This window comes from Octopus bimaculoides, chromosome 11, assembly GCF_046866305.1.
Source record: "Octopus bimaculoides isolate indiv1 chromosome 11, ASM4686630v1, whole genome shotgun sequence".
NCBI lineage: Eukaryota > Metazoa > Mollusca > Cephalopoda > Octopoda > Octopodidae > Octopus > Octopus bimaculoides.
Genome location: NC_142938.1, coordinates 43,311,065 through 43,330,389, shown reverse-complemented (window position 1 = coordinate 43,330,389; position 19,325 = coordinate 43,311,065). Strand labels below are relative to the sequence as shown.

Sequence of the window (19,325 nt, the reverse complement as noted above, 5' to 3'; positions counted from 1 at the left end):
ACAAACATATTTACAAAGACACACGTGTGTATGCGTGCGCGTGCGTGTTTGTAAGAGACAGAGTGCGAGTGAGTCAAGGGCTGTGTTGTCATATGCATACATCCAAAGATGTATGTATATTTATGCATGTATGTATACATGACAACAAACCTCTCTCTCTCACTCACTCTGTCTCTTACAAACACACACATACATAAATGTATACAAACATATTTACAAAGATACACGTGTGTATGCGTGCGCGTGCGTGTTTGTAAGAGACAGAGTGCGAGTGAGTCAAGGGCTGTGTTGTCATATGCATACATCTAAAGATGTATGTATATTTATGCATGTATGTATACATGACAACAAACCTCTCTCTCTCACTCACACTCTATCTCTTACAAACACACACATACATAAATGTATACAAACATATTTACAAAGACACAGGTGTGTATGCGCGTGCGCGTGTGTGCGTGCGTGGGGGTTCCACAATCGCCATTTATTTCAATTACTCTTGTGAGGATATTCACGTAAATAATTTTTTTCATTTAATCCACATTTTAATTTTCGTAAAAGTTTCCAAGTACCAATGAGGCTTTTTGGCACATCTTCAATTTTCCCCATTCATGAGAGGCGCCCAGCCATCATTCATCTGAGAGTCCATCTACAGAATGTCCTCTCAAATTTCTATACAGCATATTTTGCCTTTTTTTCTTCAAATATAAAGCAACAATTTCATTCCCGGGCAACGCCGGGTGCCTCTGCTAGTACTACATACACACCACTCTCTCACTCTGTCTCACACACATACACACGCACACATACATCCAAAAGTGATGGATGCATATGACAACACACCCCTTGACTCACTCACACTCTGTCTCTTACAAACACACACATACATAAATATATACAAACATATTTACAAAGACACATGTGTGTATGCGCGCGCGTGAGAGAGAGAGAGAGAGAGAGACAGACAGACAGACAGACAGACAGAGAGAGAGAGACAGAGCCAGTGAAGGGGTGTGTCGACAATTATACGTACATACATAAATAGTCATACATTTCTTGTACGTATGTGTGAGTGTGTGTGTGTGAGAGAGAGAGAGAGAGAGAGTCACTGAAACATCTGTCTGTCTCTCTCTTTCTCACACACACACGTGCAGATATACACACAGAAAAGATGTATGCATATGTATTTATGTATGTACGTAGACATCACAACACACCCCTTCACTCACACACATACAGAAACACACATGTGAGCGTGATTCACTACGAATACATAGAGCTGAACACGGTGTGCCCCCCCCCCCCCCCAATAAATAATAGAAAATTTATTTACGGAAATTAACGAAGTGTGCGAGTTCGGAACAAAATCAAACCTGGAGTGTGTGAATGAGAGAGAGAGAGAGAGAACATTGCAAAGAATGAATGAGATGAACATGGAACGCCCAAAAATCGTATAAATAAAAGCACATTAAAAACTATCTTGTACGGAATATTTAAATTTATGAACTTCGTAAATATGTGTTTCACTAATTGATCGTAGTTGTTTACAGAAAGCGAATATTAAAAGTAGAGAGTGAGAGATGTCGCCGTTTTTTCACGTCCGTACCGGAAGTTGACATTGAGAAACCTTTTTAAAGAAGTGAATCTTAAATATAAAGCAATATTATTTATTTTTAATTAGAGATAAAAAAAATCAAATGAAGAGCCTAAGATTTATCCAAGGTCAAATTATTTATGTATCACAAGTATGGAAGTAAATAGTGAAGCCGTTTTCACGTGAAAAGCGATTACACACACACCTCTGTTTTATATATAGTATAGATATGTATCACAAGTATGGAAGTAAATAGTGAAGCCGTTTTCATGTGAAAAGCGATTACACACACACCTCTGTTTTATATATAGTATAGATATAGATTAAGAATACAGAAAAATTGCATGTACCTACTCATTATTCGATATATGAAGGAAAGTTATCAATGACAAACATGCACTTGATGCTTTTTAGAAACGTTTTCAATATTGGGACGTATTTGAGAAAGACAAACCCTCATTTCTTCTTCACTACAACGGAGCCTCCCTCTTTTTTGGGGTTTGATGTTATTGAGGGTTGAAAATCCCAACTTACATAAATATGATGTGAAAAACTGCATCAAAATGGATAAAGCTTTTTCTGCTACTGAGGTGTATTCACTTATAATAGTAATCCAAAATGTATCACTTTATATCTATAATTAAATCATTACTTGATGGGATGAAGGTTTGGCTTAATATTGCTGGTGGTATGGTGGGACCCATTCCTGTAGAGAATGGTGTCAAGTAGGGTGACATCTTTGCCCCAACTCTCTTTTCTTTGTACTTTGTTGCTGCTTTTACTCATGCTTTTGCTAAGGGTAGCTCTCTGGGAATTTATGTCAGATATCGATCTTCTGGCTGCCTCTTGAATCTGTGCTGATTTGTTGCCAATTCAAATGTTTTCAAGTCTCTTATTCATGACCTCCTTTATGCAGCTGACTGTGACTTAGTCACTCATACAGTGGATGGCATGCAAATACTCATGAATTGCATTTCTGCTTCTAGCAAGGCATTTGGACTCAGCATCAGCTTGGACAAGACTGTTGTAATATTCCAGCCTGCACCACGAAATCCATATGTGGAACCAACTATCTTGGTTGAAGGAACAATACTGAAAGTGGTAGACAAGTTTGTCTACCAGGGCAGTACATTAAGTCGTTCTTGCTCCCTGGATGATGAACTATTTTTCAGGCTGCAGAGAGTAACTGATTCCTTCTGGTCTCTTCAATCTTGTGTCTGATTCCAGCATGGCATCACAGGGCAAACAAAAATTGCTGTGTGTCGTGCATGCATACTGACATCGCTCCTTTGTTCATGTAAGACATGGACCTTTTTACAAACGTCATATAAAGGTCTGTGAACACTTTCATTAAAGATGTCTGAGACACATTCTGTATGTTGGCTGGACCTTAAAAACTCCAGACACACAGGTTCTGAGGAAAGCTGATATCTTGAGTATTGAGACAATGGTACACAAGCACTGGTTACGTTGGACTGGACACCTTATTAGAATGAAGGATAGCAGGATCCCTAAACAAATACTATATGGGGAACTTGTTAGTGGAAAGAGACCCCAGCAGGAAACCAAGGCTACAATTTAAGAACTGTGTCAAGTCCTCATTAAAGGCCTGCGATATGCAGGAGACTGACTGGGAGAACAATGCTTGTCGTCACCACAGATGGAAGAAGCAGGTTGAGAAAGGGGTCGGCACCTTTGAGAGAGCATGTATTCTGCATGAAGAATTTAAGCGTGCTGCTCAAAAGCACACTGCTAGTGTAGTGAATGGGGAAAGCTTGGTTTGCAGTTGTGTATGCTTGTCAAGAGCAGGGCTCATTAGCCACCAACAGAGCTCCAAAGGCAAAATGTAAGTTAGTCCTAGAGTGCACAATGTTCCTAAAGGTCAGCAATGGTCTTCTTCAGTCACAAGTGGATGGCCATCATCATCATGTATGTATGTGAGTATTTGCGTATGTAAGTGTGCAGATGTGCCTGCATGTGTGTATATGTATATGTACATGTAAATGTATGTTTATGTATTTATATGTGTGTCTGTTCAAGTTGTATGTGCATGTGTGTATGTATGTTTATGTATGTGTGTATGTATGTGTGTATGTATGCATGTATGTGTGTGTATGTATGTATGTGTGTAAATGCGCATGCATGCATGTATGTGAGCATTTACATATGTAAGTGTGTAGACGTGCCTGCGTGTGTGTATATGTACATGTAAATGTATGTTTATGTACTGATATGTGTCTGTTCAAGTTGTGTGTGTGTGTGTATATGCATGTGTGTGTGTGTGTGTATGTATGTGTGTGTCTATATGTGTGTGTGTATGCATACAGGTATGTACGTTTGTGTAAATGCAAATGCATGCATATATGCAAATACATCTGTATGTATGTATGTGAGCATTTACATATGTGTGTCTGCATGTGTGTATATGTGTATGTACGTGTAAATGTATGTTTATGTACTGATATGTGTGTCTGTTCAAGTTGTATATATATAACTGTTACTCCATCGAAGGTTATATATATATATATATATATATATATATATATATATATATATATATATATATATACATGTTCTGAGCACTTGCTTCTCAGATCAAGTCACTTGCTATGCAAGTATATTTCCGTAAATAGAAAGTCTATGAAATGTTATATTGTTTTAATGGAAATGAAAATAAAATTTCATATTGACACTGACCAGCTCTCACATATAGTGTGTTTAATAATGTACCTAACGTGGAAAGACACACACATACTGTGAGACATATACACACTCATACACTCACACACATACATTCACTCACAGATACATAGTCATATACAAAATGTAACGTCATCGTCATTGTGGTTAACCAGCCCTCACATACATATAATGTATTTAATAACGTACCTAATGCAGAAAGACTCACATACTATGAGACCTATACACACTCCTACACTGACACATATCACCATCGTGGTTAGAATTAAAAGTAAAAGTATGAAAGTGAAACATAGCGTGTTTAATAACATACCTGACATAGAAAGGCACACACATACTGTGAGACATATACACACTCATGCACTCACACACATACATTCACAGACATACACAGTCATATACGAAATGTGACATTCTTGTCAGAATTAAAAGTGAAACAGTATATCACATTACAATGTAGATGTTATTCTTTCATTTTTATTCTGAGTTTTGACACGTAATATGGAACCTGTGCCGATATTGCATTGTTTTAATCCAAAAACATTACATGTTGACACTTATGGGGTCTGATAGTATTACCATGTAAAATTTGATTTGATTTGGTTGAGCCATTTGAGAATGCATTGGGAACAGACAGAGAAGCAGAGGATTTTATATATATATATATATATATATATATAGATAGATAGATAGATAGATAAAGCAAAAATAGTCCTCTTCATGACTATGATTTTCAACACAAATCAACTTATAATAGTGCTCCAGTGCATTGAACTAGTGAAGTTTGAGAAAGTTGACAAGGGCTTGGCCAAAGAGGAAAGTTTCTGTCTTCAGCCCTTTCAATCTTCTCCACTACACAACCTCTTTTGTCAGATAAAGTCTTCCTGTCCTTCCCAGCTAAAATAAGACAGCAGGATGATCTTCACCATGGACCCAGCTAATTGCTGGAGCTGCTGCACATATGATTACAAGCGTTTGACATAATTTCACAAGTCAGCAGTGGTCAGACACTGGGCAGCAAAATGATCTTCACAATGGACTCTGCTAACAGCTGGATTTGCTGCACATATGACAGTAAGTATTTGACATAACTCTATAAGTCAGTAATGCTCAAGCACTGGATGACTGCATGCAGAACAATTTCATTATTCTGCCTGTATCTTGGAGAGACCCAGCTGGCAGTACTTCCATAGCAGTAGGGTTTATCTTGAACCAGCAATGCTCCCTGGTGGCCATACCAGGCTGAGAATTTCTGGATATTATCCATGGGCCCAGACCCAAGAGTCCTCTGAAACAGACTTGCCAGTTGATTTCCAGTGACACCCCGATTTTTCCTAAAAACATCATCACTTTTGCCCTCCACTTATAATAACTGTTTCAAATATAAGCACAACTAAAATCTTAGGAGAGGGGTTACTATCAACCCTAATACTTCATTAATACTTTATTTTCCCGAACCCAGAAGGATGGAAAGCAAAGATTTTAATGACAGGCAAGTAAAAGAATAAAAACAGTTTAAACCTTATGGAACATTCGTTGATGTAGATATTTTAAGAACAATGATACAATGAATTTCAGATAAAAAAAAAAACCCTCTCTTTTCAAAGATGATGGAAGTAGGAGAAAGTGAAGAGTGCGGGAACTTATTAACCCTTTAGCATTCAAACCAGCCTTTTCTGAGTCATATATTCTACTTGTTTTATTTTCAAACTGGCTTCCCACACTTACAATGTCATTCTGAAAATAACAATTACATCATTGAAATCTGAAAAGCTATGAGATAATGCATGATTAATTCAAAACAATTTGAATAGATAAGCATTACATTTGACAGAGATAATGCATGATTAATTCAAAACAATTTGAATAGCATTACATTTGACAGAGTAATCTGAATGCTAAAGGGTTAAACCATTGTATGATAATATTGATATTTGAAGAAGCTCAGGATATTACTTTTACTCATATTGCATTAACTTTCAAAACTAAATGTAGTTGCTAGTATATTTAGATTGCTTTATCTAGTTTGAGGAAGATATAGCTTGTTTAAATAAGACTCTGAAAGGGAAAAAATTATTTTGACCTATGTCAAGTACCATCATATCATCATATCAATATTTGATAAGATAAGGCCACTCTTCACCTTTGCTTATTTTCAGTCAGTTGACATTATTTAACCTTCACCACCACCACCATCACCACTACCAACCTGAACAATTACCACAATGCAATCTATCTGATATGCTAATGACTGCACTAACTGTTGGTGTGGGTGTCTGTCAGTATCAGTGTCATCATGGTCGGCAGTGTTGGTGGTGGCATCGGCAAAATGTTTAGTAGCATTTCTTCTGACTCTTTTTGTTATGAGTTCAAAAACTACTGAAGTCAGTTTTGCCTTTCATCCCTTTATCATTGATAAAATAAAGTGCCAGGAGTTGATATAATTGATTAATACCATCTTCCCAAAATTGCTGATCTTGTGCCAAATTTTGAAACCATTATTATTATATTGTTATTATATTGTTACTTTGCATTCCATTTTTAAGGTTAATCTATCTTGCAATATTTTTATATTTTACTGACAGCTTAGTATAAATCATGAGCGGTAAGTCTGAAGATGTTCACTTAACCATAAACAACTATGTCAACAATGTGTGAACAAACTTAAGATAATTTTGCTTGCCCTAAAATGTCACCCAATTCAGGATAACTTTCCAATTTTTTGCTTTCTTTGGCATACATTCTGTAAAGATATCAAACTTGAGAACGACTAATGACCCCTTTGTGTTTGCTCAGTCTCTTGTCATCAAATATGTTTGCTAGTTTTAAACAGTAGCCTTACTGAGAGTTACTTGCTTGTAGCCCATCATGAAAGCATGTCTGGGCTTCTTGACATATTGTGCAATCTTTGTTAGGCAGAAGACTCATTTATAAGGTATCGTTTGTTTTCAGTTCTTTATGTAAACATGTCCAGGCAGTTTGTCATTTGATAAAACTATGGAAGGGCATTTGACCATAGAAAACTTTACCCTAACATACAGTCATCTGACCCTTGCGAGTAGAGTTTAAACAATGCTGCTGCTCCTCCTGCTGATAGACTTAATTGATTTATGTATCAAAATATAATATATAAATATTTGTATCAATGTAATTCTACTATCAATGATTTTGATTTTGAAATCTAAGGAAATATGAGGAATATAACTATGAAAAAATCTGATTTATTTTATTTTGTCAAAAGTATTAATATTTCAAAATTTAATCTAATTTGCAGGCTCCAGTTTGATCTTCTGTTTGTGAAAAGGTTTCTCAAACTGTTCACCTTTATGTTTCCATCATTCCTCAGCCTCCCAACATTACTCTGCACCTTTCTGTTATTGCTGTCCATGTTAGGTAGGTAAGTTTTCAAATTAGTGTTTGTGTGTGTGTGTGTGTGTGTGTGTGTGTGTGTGCTGGGGAGGGTTATATGTTTGTGTTTGTATGCGTGTATGTATCTACATGTACCTGTAAGCATGTATGTGAGTGTGTACATATGCAAGCATACGTGTATATATGTATGTATATATGTATGTGTATGTTTGAGTGTTCACTTCCTGATTGGAATTTTGGAGTTTATTCTGACCAACTGCCCTGCTCAGTGGCCAGCTTGTAAATGAATGATTAATCTTTTTGACACCAACTTGTCTGTGACTGCCCTTGATTGTATGATACAAATTTTTTTTTGAAGTGATCTAAATTAAAACCTTCCAACAAAATTGCTGCAGATACCAGATGAATAATGACCAATATGGTAACCCCTTTGTTACTATATTTCTGTTGAAATATATTGCCTTTGTTTCAGTTCTCGTAAAAACCTATGTAATTTGTGCACCTGTGTAATTTATGCAGGTGATTCTCAGGAAAAAAATTGTTAAAAAATGCTTCTACTCATGTAAAATTCACACCAAAAAGTTTTCAGAATTGCTGATATGGCCAGGGGAAAAAGGTTTTCAATTTAGTTGTATTTAACTTAATTTCACTTACTTATGATTAGATTTTATTAAATTTTCATTAAATAAAGATAATTTCTATTTAACAGGTGTCACATTAAAAACTATTAAATTACAAAATGTTTGTATTGTTTATAATAAACTTTATTTTACATTTGTTACCCACAAAAGATTATGTCCAATCTTTAGCATGCTGCTGTATGTCTTCTCAAATCACAGGAAAAGTTGTTGATAAGAATTATCAATAAAAACAAAGCTGATAAATCTTCCCAGGTGTTGCAAATTAAGTTTAATTACCAATAAACATCAGCTTGGATGACACTTTACTCAACTGACAGAGGAACGTGACCGATCAAACTGAATATGTAAACAGAATTCTGATTGGTCGAAAGTGTCTTCTTGTCTCAAACTCTGATTTTCTGCCTATTCTTGTTGGAACATTTGATATGGAGTATTGAAATTTTAATCCCTTTCACACTTACAAAATGTCAAGCAAACTTTAAAATTTATCATTATCATTTTAGCTGGGAGACCAAAGTGATAGTTTGGTAACCCACTAAAATAAACATTAAAAATCAAAAGGGGAAAATAAACAGCTTTGCAACTCAGTGTTTATTGAACAAGAGAGATGCGAAATTTAAGAAGCAACTTGTTAGAATATACACGTCTGTGAGGAGACATAAACAAGAATAGCAAAAAATCTACTATACCAAAAGAACTGGTAATACATACATTACAAGTGTTGTATGAAGAGAACGTAAGATTGCTGCATAATTCAACATGAATGTGAAACAACTGTGGTGTATGCGTGCGAGTAGATGTAATCGCCTTACCTCGGTTTTCCTTTCGTCGACTGCGAGTCTGTCTTGTGGTATCCAATCCTTGAAGCTTGCCCCGACCCAAAGAACAGCAGGAATAGCAGCTGCTTCTCCCAAACCTAGACCGTCTATTAGCATGTCTTGTCCCGACCACGACCCCATTCGAAAAGGGCACGAATCCCGATCGAGGCTCCCTCTGCCCTTTTTCCTCTTCCGGTCAACTCGCCCTTCCGGTCAGCCTCCCCAGTCACTGACATCATCCCACATTAAACATTGTATAATGGTAAATGAGGGCTTCTGTAGGAATGCTAAAAGTCATATTCATTTAGTGAGTTTACATGCGCAAGGATGAGTTATGATGTTGTCGTTGGCGTTAGATGCAGTAAGAGCTGGTAGCAGCGATATTGGTGGTGATGAATTTCATTGTCGTAAAATGGAGAAAACGAGCAATAGCTTCCTGGAGGCAAATGCAAGCTAGACTTCTTAAGTGGAGAAAAACTGATCTATTTAAGGAAATTGCTGGGCTCCAAGAGAACACGTGGTCCATTTTGATTGTATCCAATTGGTTGACTGGGTAATTTGGCATAATTGTTTAGGGGACAAATTGCACCTAAAAATTAACTAGTCAGAGCAAATGGTTAAAACATGATCTTTATAGCTAAGTGTTCTCTGCTAGGTCCAAACAACAATTATAAAGAGAGAGAATAGTTTGTCATTTATGCTGTTGTCAATCCATTCTGCTACACCATTATTGTCAGTATGGGCAGAACTTGTGAATCATTTACTGCGAAGGAGAAATTAAATATTATTGAATGTGCATTTGAATGTGGCAATAGAGCTGCTGGAAGGCATTTTTATGTTAATGAAGCCAGTGTTTGAAATTGGGGTAAACAATACTATAAACTTAAAACTGTGCCTAGTAATAAACCTGCCAATAGGGGTAAATCTGCAAAATTCCTCGAGTTAGAGACTGAACTTTATCATTGGATATGTAACAAATGTGATGAGGGTTTTGGTGTAAGCACCACCGAGATAAGATTACGTGCTAGTCAGTTATTTAAGACCAAATATAGTGCTGATAGTGTGGACTTTAAAGCTTCGCTAAACTGGTACTATTGTTTTATGAACCATTATGACTTAAGTTCACAATGTAGAACAACAATTGCGCAAAGACTTCCTGAAGATTCTGAAGAAAAGTTGACAAACTTTCTGAGTTATTTTATCAAAGTTAGAAGAAAATATAATATTGAACTGACATGCATCGAAAATGCAAACCAAACCCTGTTAACATTTGATTTGCCATATGACACAACAATGAAACATATTAATGAAAAATCAGTTAAAATAAGAACAATTGAAAATGAAAAGAATAGATTTATTGTGATGCTTGGGAGATGGAACAAAATTGCCACCATAAGTTATCTTCAAAAGAAAGACATTGCCAAAGTTAAACTTTACAAAAGGCATAATCATTAGAGTCCACAAAAAAGGCTGGATGGCCAAATACAACACGAAAGAATGGTTAAGACTTGTGTAGGGGCAACGTTCCAATACCCATGAACATAGTTTATTAGTTTTGGATGGTTTTAGATGTCATAAGGCGAACTATGTGAAACATGTATTAAGAAGTAACAACTATGAACTTGCTACTATTCCTGGTGGAATGACTTCGATCTTGCAGCTGTTAGATGTTGGTTGCAAATAAACCCATGAATTGTGCTTTGCGCCAAAAGTGGAACAACTGGATTAGTGGCGATAAACATTCTTTTATTAAAGGTGGCTGTATGAAAAAGCCTGAATTAGAGGAGATATGCCAATGGATTCTTGAGGCATGGAATGAACTTGATCCTAAGATCATTGTGAAATCATTTCTTCAGTGCAGCATTGCCTATCATCTTGATGGTACACAAGATGGTGTTTTGTGGCAATCCGAACCTGCTACATGTGATGATCATGCTGATGAACAAGATGATGTAATAAATGTATATTATCACGACAAGGACACTAATGACTTTGACGCAGAGGCATTTTTAATGTTGGATGATGAGGACAAGGTCTTTGGATTTGATAAACAGGATTTCATGTGTCGCCCGCACATGAGCCAGTCCGGATGCACCGGCAACGGTCTCGCTCGAAAACCTCATGTGTCACCCGCACAAGAGCCGGCCCAGGGGGCACCGGCAACGATCTCGCTCGAAAGATTTCATGTGTCACCCGCACATGAGCCAGTCCAGGGGCACTGGCATCGATCCTGCTCGAAAGATTTCATGTGTCTCCCGCACATGAGCCAGTCCAGGGGCACTGGCAACGATCCCGCTCGAAACATTTCATGTGTCACCCGCACAAGAGCCAGTCCAGGGGCACTGGCAACGATCTCGCTCGAAAGATATCATATGTCGCCCGCACATGAGCCAGTCCAGGGGGACTGGCAATGATCCCGCTCGAAAGATTTCATGTGTCACCCGCACATGAGCCAGTCCAGGGGCACTGGCAACGATCCCGCTCGAAAGATTTCATGTGTTGCCCGCACATGAGCCAGTCCGGGGGCACTGGCAAACGATCCTACTCGAAAGATTTCATGTGTTGCCTGCACATGGGCCAGTCCAGGAGCACTGGCAACGATCTCGCTCGAAAATCCCATGACGGCCCCGCACAAAGCCAGTTCAGGGGCACGGCAACAATCTATTTCTATTTCACTTGCCTCAACAGGTCTTCGCAAGTGGGGTTTAGTGTCCAATTTTAATTTAACTCGATTTCGATTCAATATAATAATATTTGTTATAAAGTAGTTGTATGCTGTCAACTTAATGTGAGAGTCCCATGAAGGGAATAATATTACTGCTATTTAGCCCTAGGAAGCAGCACCGCTTCCTGTCGGCCTTGACACATTTCCTGTGTCCTTATGTTTCAAAGGGGTGGGTGGAGGTGCTTGTCTCCCCCTTGTAAACATAAGGACAGAGGAAATGTGTCAAGGCCGACAGGAAGCGGTGCTGCTTCTTAGGGCTAAATAGCAGTAGTATTATTCCCTTCATGGGACTGTCACATTAAGTTGACAGCATACAACTACTTTATTGCATCACTACTGCATAAATCTCTCTGAGAGATTTAGAAATATATTATTTCTAATATTTGTTATGCATTGCCTGTACAAAATTGTTTGTTGTTTTAGATAAGCTATGTTCAGGAAAATCTTGTTTTAGATATGATTGTGACTGAACAGCTGCACATTGCTCCGAATAGTTGGTAGCTCACAGCAATGTCAAGAATGGTAGTAGTCAGGATGTAAATTGTAAACATTTACTTTCCTTACCATCCCCAATAACTTTGGCAATCTCTCAACAAAACAAGAAAACAGACAAAAATAAAACCATGCAATCGAGATTATCAATATCATTACATTTTCTTCAGTCAAGAATATCCATATCACATGTATGTCAATGGTGCTCCATTGCGATAGGTAGAAACTCCAAGCAGTGTAAAATATGGCCCGGACTGTGATTACCAGCATGAATGGCAGATTTCAAAAAGTAGTTAACTATTTAATTGTTTTAGTAAATTTATACAGAAAAAGTAAGCATCATACCGTCCAGCATAAATAAAAGTCAACTTCATTATATTTAAGCTCTGATTTTTTCTGTAAAAACTTATTCTGATATTAAATAGTCAACTTCTGGTACAAATGTTTGTTTTGTACATCTTTTTTCCAACAAAAAAAATTTCTAAAAAAATTCTGGAAACGATCACCTCATGTAATTTAAGCACCCACTGAAGTCAATTTGTATTTTTGCAAAAAACAGTGCGTAAATTGCATGGGTTTATATGGTAATTTTAAAGATAATTTATTAAAATAAATTTGTCATTTATTAACTTTTTAGCATTCACATTACACTGTCAAATGTAATGCTTATTTATTCACATTGCTTTAATCATGCATTATCTTGTAGCTTTGAGATTTTGATGAGATATTTTTAGACTGTCATTGTTGGGTAAGTGTCAGAGGCTGGATCTGTTTGAACATAAAACAGGAAGAATATTTTGGCTGGATGTGGCCAGTTTAAATGCTAAAGGGTTAAAGTGGCATTTGGAACATAAATTGGTTCCAAATTTTGGTACAAGGCCAGCAATGTTAGGGAAGGAGATGAGTTGATGATATTGACTGGTACTTTATTTTATCAACCCTTGTAAGGATGAAAGATAAAGTTTACCTTGACGTCATTTAAACTCAGTATGTAAAAAGCTGGTAAATTACTGCTAAGCATTTTATCCAACACTAGCAGTATAGCCTGGCGTTGCCCAGGATTAAGTTAGGATTATTAAGCTAATCAAGCGCTTTGTTTCAAACCAAACTAAGTAACACCGATGTCAAATTTGAGTGAAATCCATTGAAATTGGTAAACATTTGGCTGAAAATGGGTTGCAGACAATTTGGTTAAGAAACCCCATAAGGTATCGATTTTTCCACTCATTGATTGGTTTTTTTTTGTTTTTTTTGTTTGGGAGAAAGCAGTCAAAGATCCCATGAGTCCTAAGTAATGCCGGCATCAAGTTTGAACAAAATGCGTCAAAACTGGTAAAAGTTATGGTTGAAAATGGAGTGTAGCCAATTTTAGTGGGAAATCCTATAAGGAATCAGTTTATCAATTTTTAATCTTGATTGAATGGAAAACCCCATAAAGAAATCAGTTTATTGATTTTTCACCCTAGATAGGACTTAACTGAACACAACATTGCTGATTCAAAAAAATCTATACTTTAAAGTTGGTTTTCACACCCAATCCAGTTCTGCAGAATCAGTGTCGCAATGGGGATGCATGGGTTGGGAGTTTGACTGACAGAAGTGATCAGGTTGCACATGCCAGCCCTTTCGAACCCCCACCCCACCCCATCATTTAGGGGTTGACTCAAAGATTTGGATTGGATAAGGTTGCATTAGAGATCCACATTGGAAAAGGTTGATTTGAAGGTTTGCATTGGGGATCCAGATTGGAGTAACTTAGGAAAACTTACCAACAGCCTTAACAAAAAAATAAGGGGCCTGGCCCTTCTAGCCTAACTATATTAGCAACTTGGCCAAGCACTGATATCAGCTGAATGAGTATTGTTGTTGGAGAAGTCAGCTTTGTCCAATAAAGAAGAGGAAGAGTCTATGAATCATATTGCCATGGTTTGAGAATATGTCCAGCCAACGCTTCCGGATCACCTGTTTATAACCGCATTGGCTGCAATGATGACTTGTTCTTCTGTCTACGCCTATAAAACTTCACTATAAACAACATTGCGTGTTCTGCCCTGAGGAGCATACGCAAAAAGAGTGTTTCTACTCCCCACACAGGAGCAGGCCACATAAAGTTGCCCATGTGAAAAGTACGGCTCCCCAAATGGATGCCCACCACCGATAGTGTTTGGCCTTGCGATTTGTTGATGGACATGGCAATCTACGAAAGTTAAATGGCATGTCTGACCCCGAGGGATAAAAGTGCATCCTTGAAATGAAAACATTTTCCCCCTCCTGCATCCCGTAACAATGGTGGCCTCAATAAATTGGGGCGTCAGGGACTTGACTACCAAGCGGGTCCCGTTGCACTTTATAGGCAGATAAAGCGTGTACTCTTTATCCCATTTGAGTTTTATTGAATGAGCGTGTAAAATTTTCTTAACAATAGGATATATTGTAAGTCTACACACACACAAACACACATTTGGTATTGTTGTTGTGATGCGTGTACTCTTTATCCCATTTGAGCTGTTGTTTTGGGTGGCAGGAGATAAGTTTCAGCAAACTTGAATAACATGTTGGGAACTCGTTTCTAATGTTGAAATGCCACATATCAAAAAATGCTTTCAATCACATCAGAAGGAATATGGCTACAGCACGAAGTCATCGATTTGCTTCGACCACCAAGAAAGCAGAAGTATGTACAGAGAATTTCATTATCAGAAATGAATGGAAAGAATGTTGCAGCTGAACAAAGTTTGTCGTGAGGTTTCTAGTGAACAGAAATAAAAAAAAAAAAGTCAAGTACAGAATTTAAATATTAAAGGAAACAAAAACTAAGAAACAAAATGTGCTAGTTGCTAATTACATCGTCATTAGGTTTTCGTTTTCTAATTGAATACCTTAAATCCTCAAGTATAGTCCGCCCTCTAGTATAATACGCAGGGGATTTTTTGGGGACTGTACCTCTGAAAAACCTAAACCTTGTGTATAATACGCACCCCTTCTCTAACTTGAGTCAAGGAGGTCTACATAACGTCCTTGGTTTATAAACATATATTCGGTAACATCCTTTATTATTATTATTGTATATATAACATAATGCAAGTTATGGATGATTCTTTTATGACTTCATTGAAGGCTTAGCTTAAGGTATTTTCGCGCCCGACATCACAAAGTGCGTCTGAATAAACATTACCGGACAGCAAATAGAAACTCGGACATTGCTTAGAAATTATTTTCCATTTTTAACCTCGTATATAGTATGCACTAGGGATTTTGACCTTTAAATTTTGGGAAAAAAATGTGGATTATACTCGAGGATTTACAGTAAACCAACATTAATTATCTAACATTTAAAATGAAATATATAGAAAATTAAATATATACATATACTATATGTATACTGGATATACATTTCTTTCAGAGCGGTTCATCATTGTTTTTCTGTATAATTAAAACTATATATATATTTCTTTTAGACCACACGAACTCATAAAAAATAAAGCAAACCAAATCTAAAAACGAAATAGATTATCTTTGTTTTTCTGTATAATAGTCGCCAGTGCAGGGGACTTAACTCATGTTAGCAAACAACGGATTTCACTGACGTGAAAATTGGTAAAAGTTATGGATGAAAATCGATTTTTACCGCTATCCGAGGATGTTGACAAAACCCAGCTAGGGCTGAACAATGTCCTCCTAAAATTGGAGCGACATGCGTGCTAATTTGTGGGCGTGCATAAATTATATTCACGTACACACACACACACACACACACGACTCTGCTTTTATAGATATTGTTATGTTTCCCTCGGGTGACTCGTAGAGATAACACAACGAGTTATACAATTTAATTATTACATTTATTGTTCAATTACATACAAAGAACGCACTCACCCAATGTTCGTTATGAATAAACAAAAGTCATGTCCGCCATATATATATCAATGACATTTTACTCCGACAGTCACACAAGACAACAACAATGAAACAATGAACTCAGACGAACCACATGACACACGGAACGTCAGACGAATTACATATCTAACAGTCCATATAACACCTCCCCACTGAAATTGATGCTACACAAGAAGTATCAACAGCAAAGTCTCTCTTGGGTTTTACGGGTTCTCTTGGACCGTCTTGGGTTGTCTGGTCCATACTCTGGAACGGGTATGGTTTGTCTTTGTGTTAGTGGCACAGTTTCCGAGATCTCCATCGGGTGATCTGTTGCAAATTCAAATACAGTGTTTTCTGCATCACCAGGTTCATTGTCTTCCTCAGTTGTGTACCGCGGTCGCAGCTGTTCCCAGTGTCGTCTCCACATCGGGCCATGAGGTATGACCTTCACGTTAAAGCAGCGAGTACCCAATGACTTCTTAATGATTGCTGGTACCCATCGGGGATCTTTGTCTCGGCGAGGTCCATAGTATAGTGCATACACAGGATCTCCGGCCTTGTACTGCCTGGTAACTTTAGCGACATCAGCCGAGCTTGGAGTCATCTGAGACTTATGTGCTTCCTTAGACTGTTTGCCTTGAGCAATGTGTACTGGCGATGGCAGCAGAGAATCAATCCTTCTTCGTATCTGCCGGTGATTCAAAAGTTCACTTGGAGAGAATCCACAGGATGTCGGTGTTCTCCGGTACTGCATCAAGAATTCTTGAAGTGCTCGTGTTGGCGGAAGAGAAGACTTCCTCAGAGCTTGTTTGAAGGTCTGCACCAAACGTTCCGCTGCTCCGTTGGTAGCTGGGTGGTAAGGTGCCCCTGTCAGGTGTGTGATCCCGCGTTCTTTGCACCAGCTCTGGAACTCCTCAGACGTAAAAGTTGGTGCATTATCGGTGACCAGTGTGTGAGGAAATCCGAAGTGCGCAAAGTCTTCCTCAAGCAGATTTAAAGTGGCTTTGGAGGACGTGGAGGAAGTAGGATGAATGCATGGGTACTTGGAATAAGCATCTGTGATCACCAGCCAATCTCTACCCATAAAATTTATTGCATGGTCCAGATGTAAGCGGCTCCACGGCTTTTCTGGTAACATCCATGGGTGAACTGGAGGCTTAGATGGCTGCCTTTGATGTTCGTTACATGAATCACATCGTCGACTGGCTATCTCTATAGCAGCATCGATACCAGGCCAATAAACAGCAGTTCTTGCTAGTTGTTTCATGCGTTCCATGCCAAAATGTCCAAGATGCAGAAGATTGAGGATCTTTGGCTGCAAGCTATGTGGAATCACAACTCTAGATCCATGTATAAGGCATCCATGACAGATACTAAGTGAGTTTGATAACTTACGGAACTTGTTGACTTCGTCATTGATCTCCATGTTCTTTGGTGGCCAGCCTTCACGGACGTAGCGCATCACTGTAGATATCACTGGATCTTTCCCTGACTCTTGACGGAGGACGTTAGCATCCACAGGTTGGACTTGAATACTAAGAGCTTTGATGGCACACACCATGTCTATGTCTTCACCATTTTCCTTTCTGTCAAAGTCGTTATCATCACCGAATGGCAAGCAACTGAGGGCATCAGCATTGCCATGATCTGCTGATTTCCGATATTCAATGGTGTAGTCAAACTGGTTCAGCCACAGGGCCCATCGTGCTAGTCTGTTAGCAGCGAGAAGTGGCGTCCCTTTCCTCGGACTGAATAGTGATGTCAGTGGCTTTTGGTCAGTCACGAGTACGAATTTACGACCGTACAAATATTGGTAAAACTTCTGCAAGCCAAATATGATAGCTAGGGCTTCCTTTTGAATTTGACTGTAGTTACGCTGTGCAGAAGTGAGAGTCTTGGACATATTGGATATTGGGCGCTCGCTTCCATCAGGATAGCGGTGAAACAGGACTGCTCCAATACCAACGTTTGATGCGTCGCAAGCCAGTCCCAAAGTTTTGTTTGGATCGAAGTGTATCAGAACTTGACTTGATGAAAGTACATTTTTCAAGTGATCAAAAACTGACTGTTCCTCATCTCCCCACTTCCAAATAGTTGACTTTTTCGTAAGGCAATAGAGTGGCTCTGCTATACTGGCTAGGTTTGGGATAAACTTTCCATAAAACTGAACTGAACCTAGGAAAGATTTCAAGCTTGATTCGTTCGTTGGAGATGGCATCTTTAAGACTGCTTCGACTTTGGATCCCTTAGTGATCCCTTCAGCCGACAAAATGTGTCCAAGGTATTCTACACTGGGTAGTGCAAACTGGCACTTTTCACGGTGACATCTGAGTCCATTGTCGCTTAGACGTGTGAGCAGACACTTTAGGTTGTTTAAGTGACTGTTTGCATCTTTCCCACTGATGAGCATGTCATCCTGGAAGACGGCCACTCCAGGTAGATCATGGGTCAGGTTTTCCATGATCTCCTGAAAGTAACCAGGTGCTGACTTGATTCCGAAAGGGAGTCGTTGTTGCAGGAGTACTCCATGGTGAGTGCTGAGTGCGAGTCTGCGTTGACTTTCTGGAGCCAGCTTGATCTGATTATAGGCATCAGCAAGGTCTATCTTTGTATATCTGAATCAACCTCCGAGTTTCTGCATCAGTTCAGCAGGGAGTGGCATTGGATGACGGTGATCAGCAAGTTGGTCATTAATTCCCACAGAGTAGTCACCACAAATCCGTAGTTTGGGCTTCAGGTTGCTTGAAGCGTGTGCTTTACGAATCGGTACCACTGGCGTTCCGTATTCATTGAATTGAACAGGCTTCCAGATTCCCTTAGCGATGCCTTCTTCGTAACCTTTGGCCAGGTCATCACGAAGAGCAAATGGGACCGGACGTGCCTTGTGAAAGACTGGTGTTGCGTCCGATTTGAACTTCACTTCCAGTTCAAAGTTCTTGAGACATCCCAATTCTTGCTTGAAAAGATCTGGAAATTCATCACACATGTTGTGACAATCTTGCTGCAGGGAAACATAGGGCTCGCTTGAGGTCTTTAGATACATCCCTTCTGCACCTTCCCTCTTAGCTTGGCTGTCTATGCTTTTCAAACCTAGAGCAGTGTCTACG

The 19,325-nt window shown here is 38.5% G+C and overlaps 1 protein-coding gene across 6 annotated transcripts in view; it reads left to right on the top strand.

The window, feature by feature from the left end:
- LOC106881589 (lysosomal cobalamin transporter ABCD4) overlaps positions 1-19,325 on the top strand; it is a 99,122-nt gene that overhangs the window by 21,373 nt on the left and 58,424 nt on the right. For 4 of the 6 annotated variants that reach the window (XM_014932045.3, XM_014932044.3, XM_089359877.1 and 1 more), the window contains exon 2: positions 7,569-7,687. In XM_014932045.3, the coding sequence (XP_014787531.1) occupies positions 7,569-7,687 (119 nt within the window). Of the gene's footprint in view, positions 1-7,568; positions 7,692-19,325 lie in introns of all 6 variants that reach the window. The other 2 variants (XM_014932046.3, XM_089359876.1) reach the window with 1 other exon arrangement.